General features: G+C 34.6%; 1 protein-coding gene across 1 annotated transcript in view; it reads left to right on the top strand.

Moving 5' to 3' along the window:
* Positions 1 to 17,040, top strand: part of LOC121411318 (rho guanine nucleotide exchange factor 3-like) — a 52,140-nt gene continuing 35,100 nt past the window's right edge. Inside the window, exons 1-6 of the mRNA XM_041603980.1 lie at positions 1 to 693; positions 3,200 to 3,251; positions 3,643 to 3,720; positions 4,447 to 4,512; positions 5,310 to 5,369; positions 5,822 to 5,890. Of these exons, the coding sequence (XP_041459914.1) occupies positions 128 to 693; positions 3,200 to 3,251; positions 3,643 to 3,720; positions 4,447 to 4,512; positions 5,310 to 5,369; positions 5,822 to 5,890 (891 nt within the window). The 5' untranslated portion in view covers positions 1 to 127. The remainder of the gene's footprint in view (positions 694 to 3,199; positions 3,252 to 3,642; positions 3,721 to 4,446; positions 4,513 to 5,309; positions 5,370 to 5,821; positions 5,891 to 17,040) is intronic.

Here is a 17,040-nt window from a genome sequence, read left to right as displayed (position 1 = left end):
AGCGAATTAAGAGCGGTGATTTGAAAGTTTTGTGCTCCGCCTTCGTTTGGCCTGGATTTTTTTATCTTGAAGAATACCTTCTGCTGAAAAAATAAATAGGATTGTGAGTTCGGCATTGAAGGCAAAAATGAAAAGAAATCGTGGATCAACAGATAGTTTAAAGTTCAGGCGTAGAAGTGGACCCTGTTTCAGTCCGAAGGCGAAATCGAAGGCTGACGCTATCATCAGCACTCGGGGAAATGAGGAAAACGTCTCACCGGTTTTGCGGAGATCACCGCGCCTAGCGGCCCGGCTGAAGTCATCGCCTCTTACACCGGACGTGGCCGTTAGCAGCCCTCGCACTCGCAGCTCGACCTCGGCTAGCGCAGCAGGATCAGGAGTGATGGCGAAATCTATTTCCCCATTCATGCCTCTTGACATGCTTGAACTGGATGATAACGTGCCAAAACATGGAACTAAAGTAATGAGATCCTCATCCATTGCTTTGAGGATTTCGAGAATGAATGATGATCCTGATGATAATGATATGGATATGGATCATAATGTATTTGACACTTCACTGAGTCCCATCAAAGTTTTGACTCCTTCGAGTTCGAGTCCGACAATGCCAAGCCCAACCAAAAAGGCGACAAGCCCAGAGCCAAAGCCCAGCATACCAAGTCAGAGTCCGAAAGATAATTCAAACATGTCAAGGTGAATCATCATTGCATTCTTGATTGTTTTTGTGAGAGCCATGATTCAGAGTACATGTAGAGCGTGAATAAGTTTATTTATGACTTCTGTATTTAGCATGATTAGGAATTGCAAAAAATCACATTATAAAATGATGAATTGATGAATACTGATTTATTTCATTTGACTTTGTTACTAGTTTAGTTTGTATTCTGTATTTTTGTATATTGCATTTTGTCAATGTGACATGAATTCAAATTCCCTTTAATAAATTTAAAGGGATGACCGACTTGCTGAAAATAATAATAAATATGACAGTAACAGATAGGCCTACAGAAAAATCAGACAAACAAAACACTAAATATCTGATCAAAATCGGACAAGGAATAACAAAGCTATGGCATTTTAATTAAAGATATTCCGGTGAAACTGTTTGAGGCATGTCTTCATGAATATTCAATGAGCAAATTTATGATGTCACATCCCCACTTGTTCTTTTGTATTTTATTTATATGAAATTGGGTTTATTCAAACTTTTTCTATCAAGAACTAAAAAAATTGGGATTGACAACTGATTTAATGCATGAGATATTCATTGCTGCAACTTATTAAAGGTCAAGTCCACCTCAGAAAAATGTTGATTTGAATCAATAGAGAAAATCAGACAAGCACAATGCTGAAGATTCTCAAAATTGGATGTAAAATAAGAAAGTTATGACATTTCAAAGTTTCGCTTATTTTTAACAAAATAGTTATATGAACGAGCCAGTTACATCCTAATCGTCAAATTCGTAAAAATTGAAATATTGTATAATTCAAACAATAAAAAACAAAAGAAAAAGTGAGTGAGTGACATCAATCACTCACTTTTTCTTTTGTTTTTTATTGTTTGAATTATACAATATTTCAATTTTTACGAATTTGACGATTAGGACCTCCTTGCCTGAAGCACAAAATGTTAAAATAATGGAATTCCACATGTTCAGGGAGGAATGAAACTTCATTTCACATGACAATGACGAGAAAATCAAAATATTTCATATTTAAAACAATAAAAAACAAAAGAAATAGTGAGTGAATGACATCATCGACTCTCTCATTTGGATGTAGCTGGCTCGTTCATATAACTGTTTTTGTGAAATGAAGCGAAATTTTGAAATGTCATAACTTTCTTATTTTACATCCGATTTTGATGAAATTTTCAGTGTTATGCTTGTTGAATTTTTCTCTTTTTATTCAAATCAAGTTTTTGTTGGGGTGGACTTGTCCTTTAAAGGAGGCGCATTGTTCACACATGCATGAAAATATGAAACTATTAATGATTTCATGTAATAACATAAGAAAAAAATGAAGTGGGGATGTGACATCATTGGCCCACCTATTGAATATTCATGGTGACGGTCACGGGCATACTATTTTCACAACATATATTGCTAAAATTTAGAATTCAATAACTTCGTTATTTGCTTTCCGATTTTGATGAGATTTTCAGTTTTTTGCTCAGTGAATTTTACTCTATTCATTTAGATATAAATATTTTCAGCCTGGAGCATCCCTTTAACAGTAGAGCCTAGAGGGGCACACCCAATATGGGAGAGTGTGTGTTTCCAATGTGGGAGATTATTTCCAATATCAGAGACTTATTTTGTGTATAAAGAATTTAGGTATCCAATTTCAGCATTACATTTGCTACAAAACAAAAGAATCACCATGGTGGCAAATGGAAATGTAGGCTTACTGATAAGAAGATTCCTACTGGAAAATTATCCCTTTTCACCGTCTACAGGTACTTTAAAAATTCAGCATCTAATTTTTTTTCATTTATGGATTTTTATCATCATCCTGCCTCAGTGAGACAAAATTTTGAGTGGAAAAAAATTATGCTCTTGTTGGTGTTTTGCCTTTTGTCCTTTTTTGCAAAGCAATAGTCTCCAATTACATGTACATGCATGGGAAATTGTCTTTCATATTACAGAGAGAATCTCCCATACACATGTACGTACGTGTATTGGCCATGCACCTCTGCTGTTTAATCATGCCTTTCACGGTACACATAATTCCAATCTTGAGTGAATATGAATATGGTCTGCAATACATGTGTATAGGAATAACCATCGTTTCAAGGGATTTCTTGAACAATTTCTGACATTTCACTGTGAATCCCCATTCACAAGTTGAATGTTATTTCTTTTTTAAAAGCCTGATATTTCATATACAGAAAATGATAAAAAAATTAGGTTTCTGCAGAATGTTAGATCTAAGTTACTGTAAATACATGTATGTTGTCTTTAAGTACGGGCCTCCAAACTCTTCAGTCTATACATGTATTGGTGAGTGGAGCCAACCTTGTTCAGCGGAACAACCAATGTACAGAGATTGGAGCTTTTGGTTTAGGTCTGCAATCACACTGTCAGCTTGATTGTAAATGTTATTGGATTTGGAAACGTATTCTGAAAATCTTGGCTTAAATTTTACATGCATGTACTGTATTAATCACAAAGTTTCATTTAATTTTTATCTGATCAAGCTTCATGCAAGACTCTTCAATGGCATGCCCAGACACAACCTTTGTGGTTAAAGTAAGTTTTTTTTTCTGTTTTGGGGGTAATTTTGTTACATTTTTTATACTGTACATGTACATTCGAGAGTCTGTATTTCATTATTCATGTAGATGATATAAAAAACAAAGGGGTGCAATTTTAGGGACCCTTTTTTCAGTGAGATATTGGATGTAAAAGTCTACAAATGTATTTTCATTAATCCATTATTAAAGCTGTTTGCAGAACATCATGACAAGAAAAAAGCTTGGTATAAACTGGGTATCGATAGTGTAACACAGCAATAATACATGTACTTAAATTTCTTTGTATAACAAAGTTGGCGCTAATAATTTAATTAGAAAGTTTGATCAATATTGAAACAATGTGATTTTGTTTTTTCTAAATGAAGCAATCTTTATTTCCCTCCCAGTCCAAACGGAGGAAAAGGAAAAAGACGTATTCAGATGATGAAGATGAACTCTCTTTCTTTGAGTCATTCAAAAGAAAGGTAAGAAACGATAAGGATTGCATTTTATGCTTAGGCCTATGATTTTCTGTCATAACTTTTCCATTTTCTTAGATGTTGAAAATCAAATTTCTGTTCAAAGCGGACTGTTTAAATGTAACAAATTTTATTATTTGTATTGAAATTGATGAATGATTTCGAATTTCATATTTTTTGAACAATGGAAAAACTATTTGCTCACAGGATTTCTTAGTTTTCTTTCTTGAATCCATCAGCCTCTACTTACACAGTAATATTGTCCTGTTCAGTGCAACTACATGTATATACATGTACTGGGTATTCATATACATGTACAACATTTGCCCCTAACCCGAGAATCTTACTTCGTACATCTCAGTTCAAGGAGCAAATTTATAATAAACACGGAAATCTGCACCAAATAGGGCGATATCATGATTTAAGATGCTGATAAATTCAGGTAAGAAAATTAGAATGCCTGCACTCCATTCGTCGTTCTATAATTTGTTTTGGTGCGTTTAAGGTTCAGACTTGGCCTCAAGGCCTTTTCTATATATAATAAGGTATGTACAGTAAGTAAAAAAAAAGAGAGAAAATATTTGACATTTTAATGTCACAAAATAAATACTGCTATTGCATTGAATTGTGCAATGAAGATGAGACTTCCAAGGCGTTCCACTTTTATGATAATGCATACGTTTACATGTATGAATCATTAAACATTTTATACCCCTCTCTTATGTCTTGCAGAAACGGAGAAATACATGTACCGGTGAAGATGCTGATACACTAAGCATGAGAAGCTTTAGCCTGCGGGTAAATACTCCATTGATTTCTCTTGTCTGGACCTATGTAGTCATGTTTAATAAAACCATCAAAAAAAGATACTGTGATATATGCAGCATCGATCTAGCACTTGATGTACATGTAATACATTGATTCTATTATCCTGGCTGTCACACTGCTACCCTGATTGGACGCTCAAGCTTTCAAGAAATTCCTTTCTAGCAGGGAACCTATTACTACTCTTGAGTGGAGAGGGGCAAATGTAGATAAGTGCCCTGCCAAAAGATGCTTGATGGAGCCCATTTCATATCAATTATGGTAACTTTGTCATTATAAAACACAACTGCTGTGATAACAGGTTCAGCAGCCAATCAAAATCAAGGTTTCCATTGTAGTTGCAATTACGTATGTCAAATGTATAAGTGCCTGTACAATAAATTTTGACATTTTCAGGGTAATGCCACAAGGCCCTTTAAAAAAAGGCAGATTTTTTATCACAGCACACATCTGAAAAAATGAGCACTAAAATGATCCAAGGCAGATTAGTAGGGAGAGCATCCATGGCCACAGCCATTAATAGCCTTGGGATTAATTCAACACCAAAATATGACAGGAGTTCCATTGTGAATTTCTTTAATCACAGAATCATACAGGTTATCTTCATATTGTTATCTTTAAAAAGAAAATGATGGCAACAAGCTGCCGATAAACAGAGGGATGCAGTGATGTAGAACACCTCTTGACTTCAGCGACGATGCATGTTATACATGTAGTAATTTTCGGCAAAATGGCATATACAGTGTATTGTCTTGTTGTCTCTCATGCAGAAACGCAGGAACACAGACTCGGATAGTGATACAGTCAGTCTCCGAAGTTTCAGTCTTCGGGTATGTAGCAGAACTAGTATTCTTCTCTTTGTAGATCTACCTTTGACCCATATGCTGAGTATTTTAGTATCTAGTAGAAGTTTGATATGGCTTACATGTATGTCAGTTTGGTACACAAAATATAACCATCTTTAATTATAGAATATCGTAAATATTACTCACAATAGGTTTTTTGTATACATGTATGTGAATCATTTACTGATTGAAATTTGTTCCATTACCTACATGTACAGTACTGGATGCCATTTTATAAAACTTATTATAATAGCAAATTTAAAATTACAGTTAAAAGCTACTGAAATCCTTCAATCTGATTGGCTGAGAGTAAATCTGTTATAGAAATTTTGCATTTGTTATAAAAAGTCTATGAAATGGGACCCAGACATAACAGAAAAAAAATCATAAATGTAAAGATACTATTGATTATTTTAATTACTATTTCTCAAACACAGTCTTCTTTCCGCATAAAACGGGATTCCAAGCCTGACCTTGATACCCTTAGTTTGCAAAGCTTCTCAATGGTAAGTCTTTATGGGTCTTAGGGGAAAGGATTTTATTAGTCTGATTGATCAATTAGTACCATACTTGATAATTCCAAACTCGTAGATTAAGCTCCGTAAAGGACTGTTAATCTTAAAAAGAATATGAGCTATTATTTCTTCGAGCAAGGGGCGAAGATTGTTTGGATTAGTTTTAAAATGAAAGTTCTAAAAGCAACTTTCTATGATATATAGATGCGTTGAATTAGTTCCCAACCACCCCTTCTCAATTATTTTGAAGATTTACTCTTGGTCAATGTACTATAAAATTCTAACAAATTAGTTTTGTATCAACCAACATAGATTTGCTGAGTATTGAATTTTCCAAGATTTTTTTTGTTTAAGAGTTTCATTTTTTTTCTTATGAATGAATTTGACCCAAATTTACACCAATTGATGATGCAATGTTTTGGTGAGTTTGGGTTTTTTTTTACTTGAGAAATGATTGTTATTTTTCATAGTGTTTTTGCAGCATAAAGCTTGAAGATATGAGCTCTAGAGCCAACTCAATGGCTCTGTGCGATGCCTTTGCTCAATGTAACTTTTCACTGCAACATTTTGCTTTCTGACTATTTAATATTTTTGGAAAATAATGATCAGAAATGTGGTGAATAATGCCTGATTTTACACATATAATGGTATTATTATGGTAAAGTTAAATACAATGGATTGTTTGGTAGAGCGTGAAATACAAAGTTTTGCAAAGAACGTGGGAAAGGGTTGATATGGATAAAATATGAAGAGTAAATACTGCCATCTTGTGTTTAGTTTAATAAGGGTTCCCATTGCTTGAACATAACTTATTTTCATGAGTGGAAAACAATCTGCCTCCAATTCCCAAATGGTCTCATTAAAAAGCAATAACCCCAAATAATGCCTGATTTTACACATATAATGGTATTATTATGGTAAAGTTAAATACAATGGATTGTTTGGTAGAGCGTGAAATACAAAGTTTTGCAAAGAACGTGGGAAAGGGTTGATATGGATAAAATATGAAGAGTAAATACTGCCATCTTGTGTTTAGTTTAATAAGGGTTCCCATTGCTTGAACATAACATATTTTCATGAGTGGAAAATAATCTGCCTCCAATTCCCAAATGGTCTCATTAAAAAGCAATAACCCCAAATATGGAATGATTTCAGACTATTTTGTGCAATTGCGAATGTTTGTTTTGTACAGTTTTGAAGAAATAAACAAAGAAATTTTTAAACAAAATGACTTTTACCAAAGCTGAAACAGTTAATGATACTTTTTTTTCACTCTCGTCTTGATCTTTATTAATCCAGGGCCGCCCTTCAAGACGAATGTAAATTTTTAACAGATGGTAATTACTGATTCTCCCCCCCAAAAAAAAAGTAATTTGATGTAAAAAACTAAAACAACAGAAAAATGAGAAGAAAATACCAATTTTTTCAAAAAAAAGTATACCATTGGATATAACTATTAAAAAAAGTTTTGAAACAAGGTTACCCATAATGCCCTTATCTTCCCTTTTGTGTTTGCATGGAGATGTATAACAGATAGAGGGAGGTTGATGATAATGAATGACGTCCTTTAAGTGGCTGTATGCAAGTTAGATTGGGTAATTAGGATTATTTGTAGCATTGACCTATTTGTAATAGGTCAATGTCGGTAACAATGGCCCTCAATTGACCCACAAATTTAAAACTTTAAGTGTATATAATTGTATAATAATGATGATTATGCATCTTGAGTCAGATTTCTCCCAATCTATTTGTTATATTCACATCTTGGTATACATTGTAGATCAGCAACCACGCTGTCTGCAATTTATGTTTTGCAAGATACAGACTCAAATTCTTAAATATTCCTGAAGTGGTTTGTTCCTTTGCAGTTTATTGATAAGAAATTAAGAATGTTTTAACTTAATGTTTGTACAAGTACATTTTGAATATTTGTCTTTTCACAGATGATATTTCTGCTCCAAATGTGTAAGGATTAATTTATATAAATCTTCCTATGTAAATCCATTATTAACCCAGAGTATATAGCTATGTAACAAAACTGTGTAATAATATTTGTAAAATTATGGGTTATATTTTTTAAAGGAAAAATTTAATGATTAACCAAACTCTTTATACAATTTGATAAAGAAATTAGAAGATTTTTGTGTGTGAGTACAAGTACAGTTTTGAGTCTTACTTTTTTATAGCCCTGAAATTTTGTTGATTTACCACACTTAATAGAATTCAAAGAATTCTGCAAGGAAGAAATAAAAGAATATTTTAAAAGGGAAAATGAGAAATACATGCATATAGATGTATTTATACTAGTTGCTACATGTACATGGTAAATCTTAGATTTAGCTATTACCACTTTACTTTTCTTCTGTTGACTTATTAATTAAAGGTCAAGTCCACCTCAGAAAAATGTTGATTTGAATCATTAGAGAAAAATTAGACAAGCACAAATGCTGAAAATTTCATCTAAATCGGATGTAAAATAAGAAAGTTATGACATTTCAAAGTTTCGCTTATTTCTAACAAAATAGTTATATGAACAAGCCAGTTACATCCAAATAAGAGAGTCGATGATGTCACCCACTCACTATTTCTTTTGTTTTTTATTGTTTGAATCATACAATATTTCAATATTTATGAATTTGACGATTAGGACCTCCTTGCCAGAAGCACAAACTTAAAATAATGGAATTCCACGTGTTCAGGAGGAATGAAACTTCATTTCACATGACAATGACGAGAAAATGAAAATATTTCATATTATAAAATACAAAAGAAATAGTGAGTGATGTCATCAGTTCCTCATTTGCATACCGACCAAGATGTGCATATAACTGTTTTGTGAAATTTTGCGAAACTTTAAAATGCCATAACTTTCTTATTTTACATCCGATTTTGATGAAATTTTCAGTGTTACATGTATGTTTGTTGAATTTTTCTCTTTTTATTCAAATCAAGTTTTTGTTGGGGTGGCATTGTCCTTTAAATAAATATTTTGCTTGAAATGTTTTTAAAAGTTGTGGGGAAAACGTTTGCATATTTCATGTGTGTGACTGTGACACAATGTATTTATTCCTTCTAATAATCAATGAACCTGACATTCTGTTATGTACTCACATTTACAATTTACATGTAATGTACATGACTACCGATTCAATAATGATGATATTGAAATTTTGTTGATTTACCAATTTTTTGATAGAATTTAAGAATTGTGCAAGGAAAAAATAAAAGAATTAAAAAAAGGGCAAGTCCAAGAAAAGGTCACCCTAGAAGGCAAAATTTCATCTTTAATTTAAGAACTTATCTTTGGTGGGGTAAGAAAACCCAAATGTTGAATTTTAAAATTTCATTAAGAAAAAATTGATAATAAGGCTTTTTATGCATATTTATGCTAATTTGGGGCACCTAATTTGCGTAATTAGTAAAATGGGTGTTACGTATTGGACAATTATAAAAACTCAAAGAAAATTAAAACCCCTAACATCTTTACTTTTTGGGGAAAAAGTGGTGTCATCTCATTAAATATGCAAATTAGGTCTTGTCCAAGGAAGGAATGTCCCATACGTAACATTTTGAGGATGTTTTTTAAGTTATTTCTCATATTACAATACTTGTATTGTTGCATCTCTGGGAAGTTCTAATTTATTAAGTATGAAAATGTTATACCACAAAAAGTTTCAAAAATATAGTTCATTATAAGTTTATCAAAAAATTGTTACGTATGGGACAACATGTTACGGACATGTATGGGACATTTACACACAATATCAATGGGGAGATTTGTGTACAAAGTGAATAAAGAAAAATAAATTTCAAGAGTACTCTAAAAAGTGATTATTTACCTTTTCTTTAGTTTTTAAAGACTGATTTGTTATGAATACTGATAAATGAAAACAAAGCGAAAAAATTTTGAAAATTGAAAAATATGAAAAAATGAAAAACAATAGAAATACATAAGAAATTCATGAAACCATGAAAAAAAAATTGTTGAAATGGCTAATTTCCTTTTCAGTCATATTAAATATGTCTCAGTAGAACATTTTAAAAGATAAAAACTTGTTTGTTATTTCCATATTTTAAATTATTTTGATTATTGAAGTTATGGGGAAAATTGCGTATGTTCTCTATGGGGACAAAATGTCCCATACGTAACATGTCATTAATTTGTTTAATTAGAGTCTGTAATTAGAGGGTTTTGGCTTATGACATGAAACTTGCCTAAGATATACTAGAGTGTTGTTACTTCTATCATATTAAGTTACAAGTTGTCAAATGAAATACTTACAGAGAATTCTCAACTAAAAAAAATGTTTCTGCATCCCATATGTAACGGCAAATCTTTTCTCTCTAAAAGGTCAAGGTCATATGTCACCATTTTTTGCATGATTATTCTCCTAGGTGTCTACCATCATGAGGGTATTCAATCTAATCAAAGTCATTTAACACTATTTTTCAGGTCATTAAAGTCTCTGAAATGTCCCATACGTAACACGCGCAAATTCTTGGACTTGCCCAAAAGGGAAAATGAGATCGACATGCATAGTAGATGCATGTATATTAGTTGCTACATAGTAAAACTTAGATTGAGCTATTGCCAGCTATAACCATTTTACTTTTCTTCATTAGTTGACTTATCAAATAAATATGTTACTTGAAATAGCTTTAAAGTTATGGGGAAATGTTTGCATATTTCATGTGTTTGACTATGACACAAACATGTATTTATTCCTTTTATTTATTAATGCACCTGAGTGACCTGACATTCTATTATGTACTCACATTTACAATTTATATATAGGCCTACATGTAATGTATATGACTAACGATTCAACATTGATGATATTGAATCTTTGTAGTAATAGTTAAGACTTTTTTTAATTGAGATGGCCTATTATAACAAGTGTATTGTAACATGTTATGCATTTATACCCAAAATGCTTAGACCTGATTGTAAAAGAAATGTTTTTGCATATTTTATATTACCTTGTAATGGGATCAGGTTCATCGGGGTTCACTCTTTCATCTCGTAATCCTTAATTATTCACACTAGAGTAAACCAGATAGAAATTTTGATCCTGTATCTAATATTTGTAATGAAGTGAGCCCTCTCTTGACTGCTTTCCAGACCAGTACCTTTTTCACTGTGTTTGTACCATTAGATCATTAGAATAATGAAACTGACTTTCTCAAATAATTCCTCCAAAATCAAAAGAATGAAAACCAAAACAAGTTTCATAGAGGCCCAAAAACCTGTAAATAAATATCAGTAACTTAAACAAGAATTTTGATGAAAAATTACGAATTCCAAATATTCCCGTCCGCAAGCTTGGTTTGTTGATTTTCCTGTGGTTACAGCATGAGAAAAATTAAGGCATAGCTTACCAGTTTACAACACATTTTTGAAAAATAAAGTTCTTCACTCAGATATACAGGTGAACATAAATTGTGAGAGGTTGAAATGTCATTGTTTTACTTGTTCTTCCCCAACAAACAGACTGTTGATGACTGAAACCTCTCTCGTCCTCTCCGTCTTTCTCTTTCTTTGTTTCACTAAAATGTTGGTCAATGCATCCATTTCATTGATGTTATCGGATTATCCTCATACTTTTTACCCCACCCCAGTGACACCACCCTTATTTAAGATTCAATAACTCTTATGTTATTTAGAAATGCCTCTTCCCCTTTCTTTGCTAAAATAGTCATACATTCACATTTGTTTTTGTTATTAAATCCAATGAATTTCTACTTGATCATGATATATGGGGACACAAAAACAATGAAAACTTGTGCCAAAAAGGTAGTATAAGAAGTAGGTCTTTGCCTTTTTGTCCCCTAGTATAAAGCTACAGTGCTCTATAAATCCACAGTACGTACGATAATATTGACATGGATACAACTTTTTGAGGCTCTGGCCCCCGGGGGGGGGGGGGGGTACTCAAATTATAACATGATAGCTGCCAAAGTAATAAATGGGGGCTCGGGAACTAAAAATTGGTCTTAAAACGGGTATTCAGAATGCGGAATAGTTCTTGGATCTACTATCGCTCCTAGGCGTAATGTGCACACGTCTTCCTAGATTCATATTGAGCTAGCACAAGCTAGCTACGGGTGCTGGAGTTTCAGCGGCCGTCACTATGGCTACATGTATGCACTGATCGAGCTCGCCGCTCCGACTGGCTGAGTGAGTTCATGATGACATGCACTGTAACAAGAATTAAAAAATTTGAGGGTCTTCAGAACGGGAAAAAGAGGAATTTCTAAGACTTTCTGAATTTGTGATGCTCTGGAACTGAAATTTAGGCTAAAAAAATGGGGGTCTCAACCACGGCATATGTATCATACATTTATACTATGTACCCCCCTCAACCATGGCACATACCGGGGGGGGGGGCACTTGACCAAAAAATGGTGGGGGTGTGCCGCAGGCGAGACAAAAAACGGGCTTCGGAGCGGGCTTATTGTAAAAGGAGGGTCCTCGGAACGTGCTTCGGAACGACAAATGATTGTGAAAACGGGGGTCCTTGGAACGGATCGACAGCGTGTGAGCGCGTACATGTATATGCATCCCTATGAAACGGTCATGCAGCTAGCGCGGCCTCCGCCGGGTGAGCTCTGCGGCCGCTTTTCACCAAAATTGCGGCTCATTGTAGTAGATCAATGCGATTGGAACGGCGTAACGAGAAGCTTTGGAGCGGATTTCTTCTTTTTTTCGATAAGAAGAAAATGCTATGCCTTGAAGCGGCTTTTTTTGTTCTTTTTCTCAATAAGACAAAAATACTATGCCTTGGAATGGAAATTTGAGTGTAAAAATGGGGGTCCCCTCCGCGGCACATACCCAATATGCATTATATACTGAGTGCCCCCCCCCCCAGGGGCACATATCATACATTTATACCCCCCCCCCCCCGGGCTCTGGCCCCCAAGTACTATCCTACTTTTCAGTCTTTACCTTAAAGCTACACCATGTCAATCTTCTGCAAAAAGCCATTGACTCACTTTTAACTTCACACAGTTTCTTCAAGGCAATTAGTTCAATTACTAATCCCCCTGCTATGTCCCACACATTCTATCTGATCCTACCTTGGCGCAACCTACATGAGCATGTGTGCCTCACGAGCTCACGCCCTGTCATTGGTAAGCCCCAACAATTATAGGGGAATCCAAAGGACAGTGGCTGGTGATTGCACTGTTCCCCCACTTTCACTTTTGGTGATTGTGACCAAAGGGAGTGTTACTCAGGGAATTACCAATGGTGTGCGGTACAAGGCTCTGTTTCCCCACCAACAAGGACAAGTGGCATGGGGAGTTCTACACCCGTTGGAATGGCCACCTCCTTCCCGCCATCAGTATGGTGAGAGTCGATCAATTCTTATTCCCCTAAAACAATTTTACTTGTAGCGTGGACCTATAGGTCCATGCTTGTATTAATCGTGGTGCAGTCTGTTTTCCCAAAACGTGGTAGGGAGTGCATAGGCATGGAGCTATAAGAATATGTCTGTGTGTGAACCAGAGATGGATGCTGAGAGTGTTTGGTTACACATGCAGCAAAGTGCAACCAAAATGGAAGTATGGAACTTACATAGAAGTCTGCTGGAATTGATGAAATAGTTTCAGCTGCAAGGAGAATGAAATGTACCTATGAATAAGTTAGCTTCCCGGGGGGGCCACTTCCATTCACGAGTGGATACCATGCGCGACCACGGGGTCTCGAAAAGCACCCTAAACACGTAATTTCCATATTCTGAAAATGCACCCCTTAACAAGTATTGGCGTGTGAAACCCTACCCTTAACAAGTTTTGGAAACAAAACGTACTCTTGGCAAATATTCCCTGAAATGAACCCCTAAACAAGTACAGGAATGTTTTATTGTTACGGGTCCTTCGGTCGTCGGCTTTACCTTATTTGGTTTAGTACGACCGTACCTTCTACCACTCGCGCAAATCGGACTCTAAACACGAAGTGTTGGGGCAAAAAGGACATCCTTTATAAAACATTTTAATTTTGTTTTATCATCCCCGCAAATTCGACCCTAAACACGTAATTTTCCTAGCGAAATAGATACCCTTTTTTCATTATTTTTGTGTTTTTGACACCCTTATCACGTTACGTACGTAACGTGCCCTATCGTGAAAAAGACATCCTTTTTACGTGTTTTTTTGGTCGCGCATGGTATCCAATCGCCAATGTAAGTGGCCCCCCCGGGGTTAGCTTGTACATGTATAGTATGAAACTAGAAAAGTCAAAGGATAAAATCAACGAAAGTTTGATAATTGAATTATTAATAATTGAACAAACAAAAAGAAAGTTATGAGCATTTGAATTTCGAAGTCACTATGCTTTGGAGATCCTCCCATTGGCAATGCCACCAAGAGTTGTGGTGTCATAGAAATACATCTATTCCCATTGTACACTTAAACTTTACTCCACAACATTTATTTTTTTCTCATTCTAATGATGATAGTTCAAATCTTTTTCCATGATTTGATAAAACCTCTAATAAAAGTCCTCATTTGAAAAAAAAATCACACCTGATCTATTGACAGACTTGATAATAAGTGACTTGAACTTGAAGTAAAATAATTGTACATGTAGGAAAGTAATTGGGGAGTTGTACAAGTGTGACATCACACAACTTGTTGGTCACATTGCAAATTGGAGGAGTCTCTCTACTACTCATCATCTCTACTCGCCGACGCAAGCCAGCATCTCCTCATCAGCTCTACTACTCAAGCTGTTCTCACTCAACATTCCTTCTGGTTTACAGTCCTTTTCAGGACTATTCTCAAGAAAGAATACTCTATTCTCAAAAATCTCGACTTTCTCGCCTATCCACTTCCTCTCTTCTTCTATCCACTGCTTCTATAACACTCCACATGGTGTACCGTAAACCACATCAGCAATTGTACATGCCACCATGCAAACCTTCAAACAACATCCAAATTGGAGGATGTTCACATCATTTGCTCAACATTTAAAATTCTCAAAAACTTTTTTAATTGTTTGGTCACTTTTTCATCCTTTAATTTGCTTAATGGTTTAACTTCTTGATAACCATGTGAAATTGATATAGTTATATGATTCAATTAAATGATTCTTCATTACTACATGTATATAATTCAAATATGTAGGTATAACAGAATATGAGATAAATAGTGAGTGTGATTTTTTTACTCTTTTATTTGCAAGTTTGCATATTATCTGTTATATGATAATGTTGTGTTTTAAATTGATTTTTAAAAAGATGTTTTGAATTCAATCCAAATATTTCATGAAATTTCATATTTTTCACCAGGGGGGGGGGGGAGGGGGGGCACTTCCATTCACGAGTGGATACCATGCGCAACCATGGGGTCTCAAAAAGCACCCTAAACACGTATTTTCCATATTCTGAAAATGCACCCCTTAAAAAGTATTGGCTTGTGAAACCCTACCCTTAACAATAATTGGAACCAAAACAATACTATTGGCAAGTATTCCCCAATTTTTTTTGTACCCCTAAACAAGTACAGCGATATTTCAAACACGGACGTTGTCGGTTTTACCTTTACCTACATCATTGGATTTGGTACAGCCCACCTCATGCAAATCATACTCTAAACACGTAGTGTTGGAGCAAAAAGTACATCCTTTATAAAACATTTTAGGCTTGATTGTATACCCTTGTAAATTTGACCCTAAACACATAAATTTCTTAGCGACATAGATTCCCTTTTTTTCAATATTTTTGTCTTTTTTACACCCTTATTGCGTTACGTACATAACATGTAACGTGCCCTATCTTGAAAAATACATCCTTTTTACGTGTTTTTTTGGTCGCGCATGGTATCCACTCGTCAATGTAAGTGGGCCCCCCCCCCCGGGGAATTTTTGCTTGTTTGATCCTTATTCAAAGTCCATTCATGCTGCTGAGCAAACTTGGTCCCTACACAACATACTGTAATTTTGTCAATTTGGAATCTGTTTCTTGTTACTTCAGGAAACTTTAAACCAAAGCGGTCGAATTGAGGAAAAACCTCACTTCAAGGATTATATTTGTTTTCAGTGTGCTGGTTTCAGTGATTTCCTTCAATTGTGCGTGCAGCAGCACATGTTATTAAGAGCATTGCAACATGGAAAGGATTAAATGAAAGCTTTAGATTACATATAAAATAAATTCTAAGTTTTCTTCTTCAAGGCTTATTTTGATCTTTGATCCAATTTCCATGTAAGTAGAACTAGGTAATGACCTAAAAAAAGAAAAATCAAGGACCAAATATTTATTTATAGGATCATTAATAGGAGCCGATATATATATATATATATATATATACATGTATATATATATGTGTATATATATATATATATATATATATATATATATGTCATATATATATAAATGAAATATATAGATTAATAAAAACATGCCAAAAATTAAGATGAAATACAAACAATATTTGATTATAATTTGGCCTGTATAATGATAAAAGAAATAGAATAGTATAGGATTTCAACAAATAAAGCCAATAGTGGCCTTGTGGGGGAAATATTTGACAATGTCTTTTGCAAGCTTCAAAAACAGACATGTGTGTACGTATACTTGTGTAATTCAGTAAATTATTTCACAGGGATGACAAAAGATAGGGAAAACCAAAATTCAATCGTTACATTAGTTGGAATTTCTGATGGCATTATGTAGACACTGTAATAATTTCGAGGCTACTGTAAGGGCATGAAGGAAGCCAATAATTTTGTTATGTCATGTTTCCAAGTCGGTAGAATCAATCATGAGGTGGTGCTCCACCATCCTGAGTTTGCTCAATCTCGAGATTTTAGCCCGATCGGCCCTCTTTGCGATTAATCTCGAGATTCAAGAAACCCTGTCTCCACCATCACAAGAAGAGCGATTTTCGCTCGAGCAAGGCATCGATGCATTATGGTCTGACGCCGTAAATAAATAATCCTGAGTGCTTCTGCACCTGCCAATTAGCATGATAATTCATAAAATAGCATGCTATTTTGCAAATAATCTCAAGTTGACTTGGGATTGCAATCTCGAGATTATTCCTACGAACTAGCGCGATAATTGCGTCTCCATTACAAATAATCTCGAGATTGTTCAGATCGTGATAATTTGCCAGATCAGAAATAGCGCACTAATTTGAAA

Source organism: Lytechinus variegatus, chromosome 3 (assembly GCF_018143015.1).
Source record: "Lytechinus variegatus isolate NC3 chromosome 3, Lvar_3.0, whole genome shotgun sequence".
Lineage (NCBI taxonomy): Eukaryota > Metazoa > Echinodermata > Echinoidea > Temnopleuroida > Toxopneustidae > Lytechinus > Lytechinus variegatus.
Note: the sequence above shows the minus strand (reverse complement) of the source record. Positions and strands in the feature narration are given on the sequence as shown.